At 43.5% G+C, this 13765-nt stretch overlaps 1 protein-coding gene across 8 annotated transcripts in view; it reads left to right on the plus strand.

Annotated features, from left to right (window-relative positions):
• CEP44 (centrosomal protein 44) overlaps positions 1–13765 on the plus strand; it is a 223759-nt gene that overhangs the window by 50616 nt on the left and 159378 nt on the right. For 6 of the 8 annotated variants that reach the window (XR_003852650.1, XM_029576497.1, XM_029576963.1 and 3 more), the window contains exons 2-3: positions 5032–5197; positions 5695–5831. Coding sequence is in view for 7 of the 8 variants with exons in the window: in XM_029576497.1 (XP_029432357.1) it covers positions 5743–5831 (89 nt within the window). In the remaining variant the exon portion in view is untranslated. The remainder of the gene's footprint in view (positions 1–5031; positions 5198–5694; positions 5832–13765) is intronic. The other 2 variants (XM_029576747.1, XM_029576667.1) reach the window with 1 other exon arrangement.

Here is a 13765-nt window from a genome sequence, read left to right on the forward strand (position 1 = left end):
TCTTAAAGATCTTTGATCTTCCATCTGAGCCCACGTCTCTTCCCGCTCATAGACAGTGTGCTGGAGAAGTCATGGGAGACTCCGTATACAATTCTGGCGATCTCCCGGAAGACAGATCTCAAGTTTAAAATGAAGCAGTCTGCCTACTATTCAGTGAATCAGTTACCACACATGTCCTTTGTTGTAGAGTCGGCAATGCATCGAGCTAAAAAGACGCGACTGCATTCCGCCACTCCTCCAGGGAAGGAACATTGCTACTTGGATGAGTTTGCATGCCGTTCTTTTCAGGCAGCTATGTTAACTGCAAGAATTAATCATCATCAGTTCTACATAGTGCAGTACCTGCATGAATGTTTACAGATGTTCAAACACCTTCCAGCACCTGATCTGTCTACTTCCCTTCCTCAACCTATCCTAGATATGGAAGAGGGGAATTCGCCACTTGTTCCGCACCGTATATGAGGCGTTCGAAACGTCATCACGAGCATCGACCTCTGCAATTGCGGCACATCGAATGGCATGGCTGAGAGCCAGTGCCATAAGGGAGGATGTGCATGATAAACTGGTGAACTTGCCTTGTAAAGGTGACAGTCTTTTCGGAAGCAGCTTCCAAGAGACAGTGGCTCAGCTGAAGGAACAATTGGTTGCAGTACAATCACTGATGCATCCTCAAACCTATTCTACATCCTCCAGACGCTATTTTGCTCCATCTCGTCGACAGTCCTTCCACAGACGACCATACCGCCAGTATGCATCTTACAGACCACAATCATACCAACTGCTGCAAAGGGTACCACACAGCAACAAATACAGAACCGAAGGGGGCTGCCCTCGAGCTCTGAGAACTCAGGGCCAACCACCTGCTTCTGCCCCCAAAACTCCTTCCTCTTTTTAGGAGTCGCTCAACCACCACCATCGCCACAGTTCACAGCGGGAAGAATTGCATCATATATCCAGGAGTGGAAAAAGATAACTACCAATCGTTGGGTTCAGGATATAGTCCAACACGGTTACCAACTTCAATTTATAACATGGCCTCCACTCCCATCTATATTCACCAGGGGGATAACATCGAATCAAGACCAACTGGGAGTGGAAATATTATCCCTATTACGACAATGGGCGATACATCTCGTCTCCCCCTCTTCCCAACTACAGAATTCTACTCCCCATATTTCCTAATTCCCAAGAAGTCAGGTAATCTACGCCCCATGCTGGATCTTCGAGAGCTGAACAAATATCTAGTCAAAGAAAAATTCAACATGATTTCCCTCAAATCCATTCTCCCTCTGCTGCAGCACAATGATTGGATGTGTTCAATAGATCTGAAGGATGTGTATACACATATTACTATCCTTTCAGTTCAAGGCACAACACTACCAATACAAAGTTCTGCTGTTCGGACTTTCAGTGGCACCCAGAGTTTTTACAAAGTGCATGGTGGTGGTGGTGGCGTTCCTTCGACAGAAGGGTATCAAGATATTTCCATACCTGGGTGATTGGCTCATAGTAGCCTCCAACCCGGAAACACTACGTGTTCATCTGCAGGACACTATCGGTTGTGTGAACGATTTGGGTCTGATCATAAACTACGAGAAATCCAACCTCACCCACACAACTGATACAATTCATAGGAGCTCGGCTGGACATGACCAGGAACAGAGCTTTTCTCCCGGAAGAGAGGAAAGTCATTATACAACAGCTCCTACAGTCACTTCAGGTCACTCAATCACCATAAGCGCGCCAGGTTCCGACAGTGTTAGGCCACATGGCCGCAGCTATTCATACTGTACCAAATACCAGACCACACATGCGCCGTCTACAGTGGGGACTAAAGTGGCAATGATGTCTGCATTCTCAACCGTTAACATGGAAGTTATCCTTGACCCAAGAGATGTTGAACGACATACATTGGTGGCTGGTCAAGACCACGCTCAACCCGTTCAATCTCTTTCCACACAATTCAGTACTAACCACAGACGCCTCCCACAAGGGATGGGGTGCACACCTCGACCACCTGGAGAGACAAGGCCTGTGGTCCTTGGCCAAACAACATTTCCTAATCAATCTGCTGGAACTCACAGTAATACGGTATGCATTACAGACCTTTGTCCTCCCACCTGTGGAGCCGACAAGTCATGGTCTACACGGACAGTCAAGTGGCCATGTTCTAGATAAACAAACAAGGAGGGTCCAGTTCTTGGAACCTTTGCAGGGAAGTGATCATCATTCTAGAATGGGCAGCCCGTCATTCCATTCAACTACAGGCAACATATCTACCCAGAGTGGCCAACACTCGAGCAGACAAATTGAGTCGGATATTTCATCCCCACGAATGGTCGTTTCATTCACGAGTGACACAAAGGATTTTTGCGACATGGGGAGTTCCGACCCTAGATCTCTTCGCTACGGAATTCAACAGGAAAGTCGCACACTTCTGTTCCATATGGCCCAGCAATCAAAGGACAGCACAAGATGCTTTCCTCATTCCTTGGACGGAAAAACTGCTGTACGCTTTTCCCCCAATTCCACTGATAACCAGAACAATTCAGAAGTACATGCGGGATGGAGCACAACTCATTCTCATTGCGCCCGCATGGCCAAGGCAACCGTGGTGCACACACCTCCTGCAGCTTTCCATAGACAATCCAATCCGACTGCCCAACTGTGAGGCTCTCCTGTCTCAAGAAGATGGAACCCTCCTTCATCCGATGCATTCCTCCCTCCACCTAACAGCATGGAGATTGAACGGGTCCTCCTAGCGGAAAAGGCACTGTCGTGTAAGGTACAAGAAATACTCATATCATCACGGAAACCTTCGACCAGAATAAATTACTCCTTCAAGTGGAAAAAGTATGCAGATTGTTGCGGGTCCAGGGGCCTAGATCCATTACTCTGTCCCTCTGAACTCTTCTTAGACTACCTTCACAAACTATACGTGGCAGGCCTAGCCACGTCGTCGATTAGGGTCCATCTCAGTGCCATTGCAGCTTCCCACAGACCACATCAAGGTCAGTCAATATCCATACATCCAATCTCTCGCTTCATCAGGGGTCTTGCACAATTAAGGCCTTCTGTCTCCAAACCTCCAGTAGCGTGGGATCTGAACATGGTCTTGGAACAACTAATGTTTCCATTCGAGCCCATGGTCTCCGCTCACCTTAAATACCTTGACGTAGAAGGTAGTCTTCTTGGTCGCAGTCACGTCAGCTCGCAGAGACAGTGTATTGCAGGCTTTAGTTCACTATAGCCCTTACCTTCAATTCTACCATCACAAGGTCATCCTTAGGACACATCCATCCTTCTTACCGAAGGTGGTTTCACAATTTCACCTGAATCAGACAACAGAACTACCTATTTTCTGTCCAAAACCACACCATAATGACCGAGAGTGGCTCTTGCACACGTTAGACTGCAAGAGAGCATTGGCCTATTACAAGCAACAGACAGTTTCACCGTCAAGAGCCTCACAGTTGTTCATCTCTTTCAATCCAAATGCCCCCGGATTACCAGTGGCAAAAGGGACTATTTCCAGCTGGATTGTTCAATATATCCAGTTTTTCCACCAGAAGCGGAATGTTACCCTCTCTGCTTCACCCAAGGCTCACCAAGTGAGAGCAGTGGACACTTCGGTAGCAAACCTCAGACATGTCCAACCATTAGACATATGCAAAGCGGCTATATGGTCATCCCTTCATACATTCACATCCCACTATTGTCTGGACCAATACACGGCTGAGGATGCTAAGTTGGGACGAGCCATTCTAGATTCACTAAAACACTAAATAACATAGTCGACTGCCACCTGAGCAGGATCACGCTTACAGGACTAATACAACTACAGACTACAGCGTGATCAGGAGCTTAGGACTCCCATGACAGCATGGCTAATCCAGCCCTGCTATCGATGGGAAAAAGCAAGTTTGCTTACCGTAAACTGAGTTTCCATAGATAGCAGGATGAATTAGCCATGCTGACCCACCCACCTCCCTGTGCAGTCGATACCATTCTGTATCCTCCTTAAGCTTGCTTTCTTACAGACTGAGGAGATTCTGGTTTCCTGCGCGGGAACTCACGCACAGCCTCAGAGTCAAACATCTGAAACCTACTTTGAATCTCCGCCTCCCGGGCCTGATTGTCAGTTCCCATGACAGCATGGCTAATTCATCCTGCTATCTACGGAAATACCGTTTACAGTAAGCAAACTTGTTTTTATCTGCATAATAAACCAATATCCAAACACAACATATTCAGGTTTTGCTGGCATATATGTTGCCAGTTAGTTGCCCTATTGAATAACTCTATTCTGTCTAAGTATGGAGACCACGTTTCCAGAAGGATATCCAAAGTGGAGGTAACCCCAGAAGGCCACCTAAATGAGTCTTGAATCTGCATGCTGATTATGTTCACTACGTTTCGTCTTAAGTTTTTCTTATCCCATTAAGTTGCGCTAGAAGGAGTTTCGTATCATTATGTTTTATTTTTATATTCTATATTTTTTATCATGTTGCCTCGTTAGATATACACAAGAATTTAAGTTTCATTACGTTGCATTGTTTGAGATACGTTTCACTGTAAGAAATAAGTACCCCCGCTTATTTTCCTTCCGTTATCTGTAAACCAATGTGACATTACTGATCTAATGTCGGTATATAAAAATGTATAAATAAATAAATAAATGACAAGCCCTGTGAGGTGAGACTTAAGAATAAGAATATGTATATCATAAGTGAAATTGGGGAGTATGATAGCATTTTAGTAGGTCTGGACAAAACCTAGGCAGCAGGTTTCCATGGTTGCCTAGAAATCACCTAGTGGTGGAAGGGCTTTGCCATTATTCCTTAACGCAGCAAAAAGCTAGATGCAGGATGTGGGAACCATGTAGGGTGAAAGGCCTCTCTTTCCCTTCCTCATGATCCTAGACCTCTCCTATCCTTTCAATTCCTAGATCTCTCCAAACTGCTGCCCCCCTCCTTTGCTCCCATCATTACCACCAACATCCTCTGATCTTTCTTACATTATCTTCCCCAGGTGGCAGGAGGAAAGCGGCTTTCATACTATATTAGATACGTTTCTCTCTGCCTGGTTTGGTCCTGTGGTTAGTATCACAAGATGCCATATAGTCTTATGGGAATTGCTGCCACTGCAAGTTGAAACCACTTGACTGAACTTGGTCAGTAGAGAAGGCTGACATTCTGTAAGTATGAAGGTGTTGTCTGTCTTTAATACAGGCTGAATAATGCAAAGCTGGATGGAATTATTGTGATATTGAGTTTGAGTGTAGGTTTAGACCAGCTTACTATTTATTCTTCTGAACTATTGTATGTTTGTAAGCAGAGGTTTATCAAACCATTAATGAGTTTATATTTGCGACAGTGTACATTTTTGCATGTAAAGGAGAGAGGATTGCGTGACAGTGCACATAGGCAGAATGGGTAGGCCAAGTGTTCCTTTTATGCCAACATAATCTTTTTCTATATACCAGTTTACTTTAACAACATAATTATTGCTTAGTTACAAAACCATAGGAAATTCTTACAAATTAATAAAGGCGAGAAAGAATATAATGCCTTCACAGAAACGCCTCAAATTCAGCTTTACAATTGCTTAAAGTTATATTTTGCATATCTACATTTAAAAACAATATTTAATATTTGTGTTATAATTTTTTTTTTTTAATTTTTTGGTTTTTAGGAGAATATCCTAATTTAATTTTGGAGCAAATACTTTTCAATCAGAATAATGGCAACAGGAGATGTAAAAGGGTGTCTACGCAAGTTAGAACAAGGACTTCGTCTATTAAATTATCCCAGAGATGTTGATTATACAGGGTAAGATGAAATAAAATAGCTTTTTTTTAAGTGTCAGTACTACTTATTAACTTGTGTATACTTTTGCATTTTTCTCCCACTGATGGTTTTATGGCTTTTTCTCCTTTTTATCTTAAAATACCCCATTCCTTACCTTTTTACATGGTAAAGCATGTAACAACTGAAAAGCAGGTTGTTAAAATAAACAAAAAAAAACACACTTTGAAATGTCTGTATTCCAATGCCAGAAGTGTAAGAAGTAAGATGGGAGAGTTAGAGTGTATAGCAGCAAATGATGAGATTGACATAATTGGCATCACAGAGACTTGGTGGAAGGAGGATAACCAATGGGACAGTGCTATATCAGGGTACAAATTATATCACAAAGACAGGGAGGATCAACTTGGTGGGGGTATGGCACTTTATGTCCGGGAGGGTATAGAGTCCAACAGGATAAAGATCATACAAGAGACTAAATGCTCAGTAGAATCTATATGGGTAGAAATCTCATGTGTGTTGGGTAAGAGTATACTACCGTCCACCTGGACAAAATGATCAGACAGAAGAGAAATCAGGGAAGCTAACCAATTTGGCAGTGCAATAATAATGGGAGATTTCAATTACCACAAAGTACACACAGTGCAGGTGAATATTCAATCCTGACAAGATACTTTGAGAGTCATATAAAACATAAAATGTTTTATTATTTCAATAAGGCAACTCCACAAGTTTATACACACACCGACTTAATGGCGTCCCCCGACACGGTCCCGTGTTTCGCCACGGGCTGCATCGGGGGGGATCGCCACCGCAGGGATTCACAAACAAGCTGAAATATAAAGATATTGACAAATATCAGGATAATGAAGGGACTTTCAATTACCCCAATATTGACTGGGTAAATGTAACATCAGGACTTGCTAGAGACATAAAGTTCCTGGATGTAATAAACGACTGCTTCATGAAACAATTGGTTCAGGAACCAACAAGAGAGGGAGCTATTTTAGATTTAATTCTTAGTGGAACACAGGATTTGGTGAGAGAGTTAATGGTGGTGGGGCCACTTGGCAACAGTGATCAAAACATGATCAAATTTAAACAAATAACTGGAAGGGGGACAATAAGTAAATCTGCAGCTCAAACACTAAACTTTCAAAAGGGAAGCTTTGATAAAATGAGGAAAATAGTTAGAAAAAAACTGAAATGTGCAGTTGTAAAGGTTAAAAGTGTTCAACAGGCATGGACATTGTTTAAAACTACAATCCTAGAGGCGCAGTCCATATGTATTCCACACATTAAGAAAGGTGAAAGGAAGGCAAAACTATTACCATCATGGTTAAAAGGTGAGGTAAAAGAGGCTATTTTAGCCAAAAAAAAATCCTTCAAAAATTGGAATAAGGATCCATCTGAAGAAAATAGGATAAAATATAAGCATTGTCAAGTTAAGTGTAAAACATTGATAAGATAGGCGAAGAGAGAATTTGAAATGAAGTTGGCCATAGAAGCAAAAACTCATAATAAAAACTTTTTAAAATATATCCAAAGCAAGAAACCTGTGAGGGAGTCGTTTGGACCATTAGATGACCGAGGGGTTAAAGTGGCTCTTAGGGAACATAAGGCCGTTGCAGAAAGACTAAATGAATTCTTTGCTTCCATGTTTACTAATGAGGATGTTGGGGAGATACCAGTTCCGGAGATGGTTTTCAGGGGTGATGAGTCAGACGAACTGAACGAAATCACTGTGAACCCGGAAGATGTACTAGGCCAGATTGACAAAGTAAAGAGTAGCAAATCACCTGGACCGGATCGTATGCATCCTAGGGTACTGAAGGAACTCAAAAATGAAATTTCTGATCTATTAGTTAAAATTTGTAACCTATCATTAAAATCATCCATTGTACCTAAAGACTGGAGGGTGGCCAATGTAACCCCAATATTTAAAAAAGACTCCGGGGCGATCCGGGTAACTATAGACCAGTAAGCCTGACTTCAGTGCTGGGAAAAAGAGTGGGAACTATTCTCAAGATCAAAATCGTAGAGCATATAGAAAGACATGGTTTAATGGAACACAGTCAACATGGATTTACCCAAGGGAAGTCTTACTTAACAAATCTGCTTCATTTTTTTGAAGGGTTTAATAAACATGTGGATAAAGGTGAACTGGTAGATGTAGTGTATTTGGATTTTCAGAAGGTATTTGACAAAGTCCCTCATGAGAGGCTTCTAAGAAAACTAAAAAGTCATGGCATAGGAGGCGATGTCCTTTTGTGGATTACAAACTGGTTAAAAGACAGGAAACAGAGAGTAGGATTAAATGGTCAATTTTCTCAGTGGAAAAGGGTAAACAGTGGAGTGCCTCAGGGCTCTGTACTTGGACCGGTGGTTTTTAATTAAAAAAAAAAAAATATATATATATATATATATATATATTATATTATGTTCGGGAAAGGAATACGAAGAATGAGGTTATCAAATTTGTGGATGATACAAAATTATTCAGAGATAAATCACAAGCGGATTGTGATACATTACAGGAGGACCTTGTGAGACTGGAAAATTGGGCATCCAAATGGCAGATGAAATTTAATGTGGATAAGTGCAAGGTGTTGCATATAGGGAAAAATAACCCTTGCTGTAGTTACACGATGTTAGGTTCCATATTAGGAGCTACCACCCAAGAAAGAGATCTGGGCATCATAGTGGATAATACTTTAAAATCATCTGTTCAGTGTGCTGCAGCAGTCAAAAAAGCAAACAGAATGTTAGGAATTTATTAGGAAGGGAATGGTGAATAAAACGGAAAATATCATAATGCCTCTGTATCGCTCAAAGGTGAGACCGCACCTTGAATACTGTGTACAATTCTGGTCGCCGCATCTCAAAAAAGATATAATTGTGATGGAGAAGGTACAGAGAAGGGCTACCAAAAATAAGGGGAATGGAACAGCTCCCCTATGAGGAAAGACTAAAGAGGTTAGAACTTTTCAGCTTGGAGAAGAGACGGCTGAGGGGGGATATGATAGAGATATTTAAAACTATGAGAGGTCTAGAACGGGTAGATGTGAATCGGATATTTACTCTTTCGGATAGTAGAAAGACTAGGGGGCACTCCATGAAGTTAGCATGGGGCACATTTAAAACTAATCGGAGAAAGTTCTTTTTTACTCAACGCACAATTAAACTCTGGAATTTGTTGCAGAGGTTGTGGTTAGTGCAGTTAGTATAGCGGTGTTTAAAAAAGGATTGGAAAAGTTCTTGGAGGAGAAGTCCATTACCTGCTATTAAGTTCACTTGGAGAATAGCCACTGCCATTAGCAATGGTAACATGGAATAGACTTAGTTTTTGGGTACTTGCCAGGTTCTTATGGCCTGGATTGGCCACTGTTGGAGACAGGATGCTGGGCTTGATGGACCCTTGGTCTGACCCAGTATGGCATTTTCTTATGTTCTTAAGGTACAGAGAAGGGCAACCAACATGATAAAGGGGATGGAACAGCTCCCCTATGAGGAAAGGCTGAAGAGGTTAGGGCTGTTCAGCTTGGAGAAGAGACGGCTGAGGGGGGATATGATAGAGGTCTTTAAGATCATGAGAGGTCTTGAATGAGTAGATGTGAATCGGTTATTTACACTTTCGAACAATAGAAGGACTAGGGGGCATTCCATGAAGTTAGCAAGTAGCACATTTAAGACTAATCGGAGAAAATTATTTTTCAGTCAACGCACAATAAAGCTCTGGAATTTGTTGCCAGAGGATGTGGTTAGTGCAGTTATTGTAGCTGGGTTCAAAAAAGGTTTGGATAAGTTCTTGGAGGAGAAGTCTATAAATGGCTATTAATCAATTATAGTTAGGGAATAGCCACTGCTATTAATTGCATCAGTAGCATGGGATCTTCTTAGTGTTTGGATAATTGTCAGGTTCTTGTGGCCTGGTTTGGCCTCTGTTGGAAACAGGATGCTGGGCTTGATGGACCCTTGGTCTGACCCAGCATGGCAATTTCTTATTTTCTTATGATTTTTTATTTTTTTTTTATCAGGAACATACTGTGGATTTAAAAAAAATTCTTTTTCACATAGATAAGCAGCTGAATTAGCCATGCTGTCTGGGTACGTCTTCCGTGCCACTAGGTGGCGGAGCTCTCTAAGATTAGTAAAGTCTTTCAGCTAGGTGCTCTCTCTTGTATCTTCCCACGTTTGCCTGAGGCTCCTCTGTCCGTTTTGTTCCAGGCGACTGATCGCACGTGGAGTTCTTCTCTCCTGAGAGAAATCTTACTTGTGAAGTAAAAAAAAAAAAAAAATCCATCAAAAACCACAAAAGGGCCAATCCAGTCAGGATGTCTCGACCAGGATTTAAATTTCTGTACCAATTCTGTGGCAAGATTATGTCTGTCACTGATGGCCACAAATCTTGTTATCTCTGCCTAGGTCCGGATCATGACCAAGCAAACTGTGAGGACTGCAGCCTCGTGTCCCCGAGAGCGCAGTGTCAGCATGCTGCCAGGATCCAGCAGTTAAAAGCAGGACCATCTGGCTCTTATGCCTCTTCTGAGGCCTCAATGAGATCGTCCCCGGGCCCAAAGAGGAGAAAGAAGTCCCCTTCTCATAGACTGGCATCTTCTGTGGACCCCTCCCCGGTCAAAACACCCCCCGTCGAAGCACCATGAAAAATCGACACAGGGCAAGGGGGATGCGTCGGTAGCATTGCAGCCACATGCTATGTTGACACCATCGACGCACCGACGCTTATCGCGCCGACTCTCAACCGAAGCATCGAAGCAAGGAAAGCTGTGCGTCACATCCACGTCCTGTCGACTCACCATCGACGCGCGTCTGTGCAGGTCTGTTTCCTCCGATTCTACCTACGCTGCCGACGCCACCGAAGCCTAGGAAGCACACCACTGGTCATAAGAGACCTAGAGAGGTATCACCTCTACTGGTAATTGATACCGACCAGGATATTTCTCCTCCAAGTCTCTCGGGCAGTACATCATCTTCCCCAGGTGCACTTTCTGGATTTTCTTCAGTCTCTATCTGCCGTACCACCTCTGGTCTTCCAGAACCAATTACTAGACAGGTTGTTCAACCTCAGGGAATGGTAACATGCACCAAGGACCCACAGGCAGATACACTTATGGCTGCCCTTCCACTCATAGCGGACCCACCGCTTATCCCTTCTACTTCGGGATTAGCTTCCCAAGCTATATCCCAGATTACTACAATATTATCACAGTCAAATCAGCCACCTTGACATATTCCAGCAGTATCACCAACTGTTCCAGAAGACCCCGCTATCCCTGGTCCAGCTCCAAAAGACCTGCCATGGGGGCCTTCCTCGCCAGTGGAAGATCTTTTAGATACGGCTTCTTCAACAGGCTCATCGATGGGCTATCCATCCGACCCAGCTGAGGTCCCGCCTGAACTCACCTCTCCACCAGAAGACCTCACCTATTCCCAATTTTTGGATAAGGTAGGTCTAATGCTCAATATAGAAACAAAGAAAATCCCAGATCCACGGCAGGAAATGTTAGGGATTTTAAAAATCTTCGATACTCCAAGTGAGCCGATAGCACTCCCTCAACACTCGGTACTGACTGCAGTGATGGAGAAGGCATGGGATACCCCACTATCTACTCCACCAACATCACGAGAAATTGACCTGAAATTCCGCATGAAGTACTCCCCCCCTCTATTCGGCAGTTCAACTCCCACATAATTCTGTAGTGGTTGAGTCTGCGATGCAGAAAGCAAGGAAGTCGTGACTTCACTCGAACACACCACCAGCTCGAGATAATAGATCTCTCGATGACTTCGCAAAGAAGTCATTTCAATCTGGTATGCTAAATGCACGAATTAAAAACCATCAATTTTTCATGGCTCAATATCTGTTTGAGAACTTACAAGCTCTGAAGCCACATATGCAACAGGGATCACCGGAAGCCAGTTTGCCTGCAGAATACCATAATCTAGAAGAAGGTCTCCGACACCTCCTTCAATCAGTTTTATGAAGGGTTTGAGATTTTCTCCAAAACCTCGGCTAACGCTATAGCAACAAGAAAGCTTGCATGGTTAAGATCCAGTGCCATCAGGGACGACGTACATAAGTTAGCCAATCTTCCATGCTGTCCTGATAATTTGTTTGGGGATAACTTTACCGAAACGGTAGCAAAGCTTAAAGAACAAAAAACAGCAGTTCTTTCACTGACATCCCCTCATATAGAAACATGATAGAATGATGGCAGAAGACAACCAAACGGCCCATCCAGTTTGCCCAGCAAGCTATGCACTTTTTTTTTTTCCTCTTACTTGTTACGCTTGGCTCTTAGTACCTTTTTAGTTTTATTTCCCTTCCACCCCACCATTAATGTAGAGAGCAGTGTTGGAACTGCATCTAATTGAATATGTAGCTTAGTTAGGGGTAGTAACCGCCTCAATAAGCAAGCTACATCCATGCTTTTGTTTACTCGACTATGTAATTTAGTCCTTGTTGGTTGTTGTCTATATATATATATATATCTATATAGATACTCTCTTCTACATTGCCCCTGCCGTTGAAGCAGAGAGCTGTGCTGGCTATGCGTTGAAGGTGAAGTAACAGACTTTCTGCCCTGCCGTTGAAGCAGAGAGCTATGCTGGCCATGCATTGAAAGTGAAGCAACATACTTTCTCCCCTGCCGTTGAAGCAGAGAGCTATGCGTTGAAAGTGAAGTATCAGACTTTCTCCCCTGCCGTTGAAGCAGAGAGCTATGCTAGATATGCATTGAAAGTAAAGTATCAGGCTTATTTGGTTTGGGGGTAGTAACCGCCGTAACAAGCAAGCTACACCCCGCTTTTTTGTGAATGCAAATCCTTTTTTTTTTTTTCCATATTTCCTCTTACCGTTGAAACTTAGAGCAATGTTGGCGTCGCATTAACTATGTGTATGTATATTGAATAAGGGTATTATCTCCAGGTAGTAGCCTTCATTCCCACGAGCCACCCCCTCTTCATTCACGTCTTCTAGACTTGATCATCAGCCTTAGATCGAGGAGATAGACCATCACCGGAAAAATCAGGAGGAAAACCTCCCCGAGCATCCTTAGTCATCTAGGGATTGCATACATCCTTCGTCATCTAGGCGACAATATACTTCTTCTACTTACTCGTTCTATAGGCCTCGAACTTATCAGACTTCCAGACAACAACCTTACCAGCACCAGGCCAACGTCCCAGAGCCCCTCATCAGCCCCGTCAAAAAGCTGACTCTCAACACGCAAAGACCCAGCTGGGTTTTTAGAAGTACTATTGCCACCAGCTCAGACATCTCTGGTAGGGGGCAGGTTAGAATATAAGAAATTGCCATGCTGGGTCAGACCAAGGGTCCATCAAGCCCAGCATCCTGTTTCCAAAAGAAGCCAAACCAGGCCACAAGAACCTGGCAATTACCCAAACACCAAGAAGATGCCATGCTACTGATGCTATTAATAGCAGTGGCTATTCCCTAAATGAGGGAGGACTGGGCATCCCTAAATGAGGGAGCACTGGGCATCCAGTTTGGGCGTCCAGTTGGACGAGCAGCTTAGACATTTTTTGTGCGTCCATTTTGGGTGTGGCTTTTATGCGTGGGTAATCTAGGTGCGAGCCTTTATCGGTCTGCACGCTTACAACTACGGTGCCTGTGACGAAGAAGCCTAAGTGCCTATCTATTTGTGCTCCATGCCATATCCAGGCTTTTCAGCCGGAGTTTTTTTTAAGCCTGTGTCAGCGGTGCCTGGATGCTCGGGGAGGTTTTCCTCCTGATTTTTCCGGTGATGGTCTACCTCCTCAACCTAAGGGGAGTGGGACTGAGGGAGATATGGCAGGGGTGTCCCCTCCCTTGCTTGCTCCATGGGTCAAGTCCTCAGGGGACTCTTGCTCTCAGGCAATCAAGTTTGGGCCTATGGGGCCTAGAATGGATCCATTCTCCTTTTCCTGGGTGGAAT

This window comes from Rhinatrema bivittatum, chromosome 1 (genome assembly GCF_901001135.1).
Source record: "Rhinatrema bivittatum chromosome 1, aRhiBiv1.1, whole genome shotgun sequence".
NCBI classification, from domain to species: domain Eukaryota; kingdom Metazoa; phylum Chordata; class Amphibia; order Gymnophiona; family Rhinatrematidae; genus Rhinatrema; species Rhinatrema bivittatum.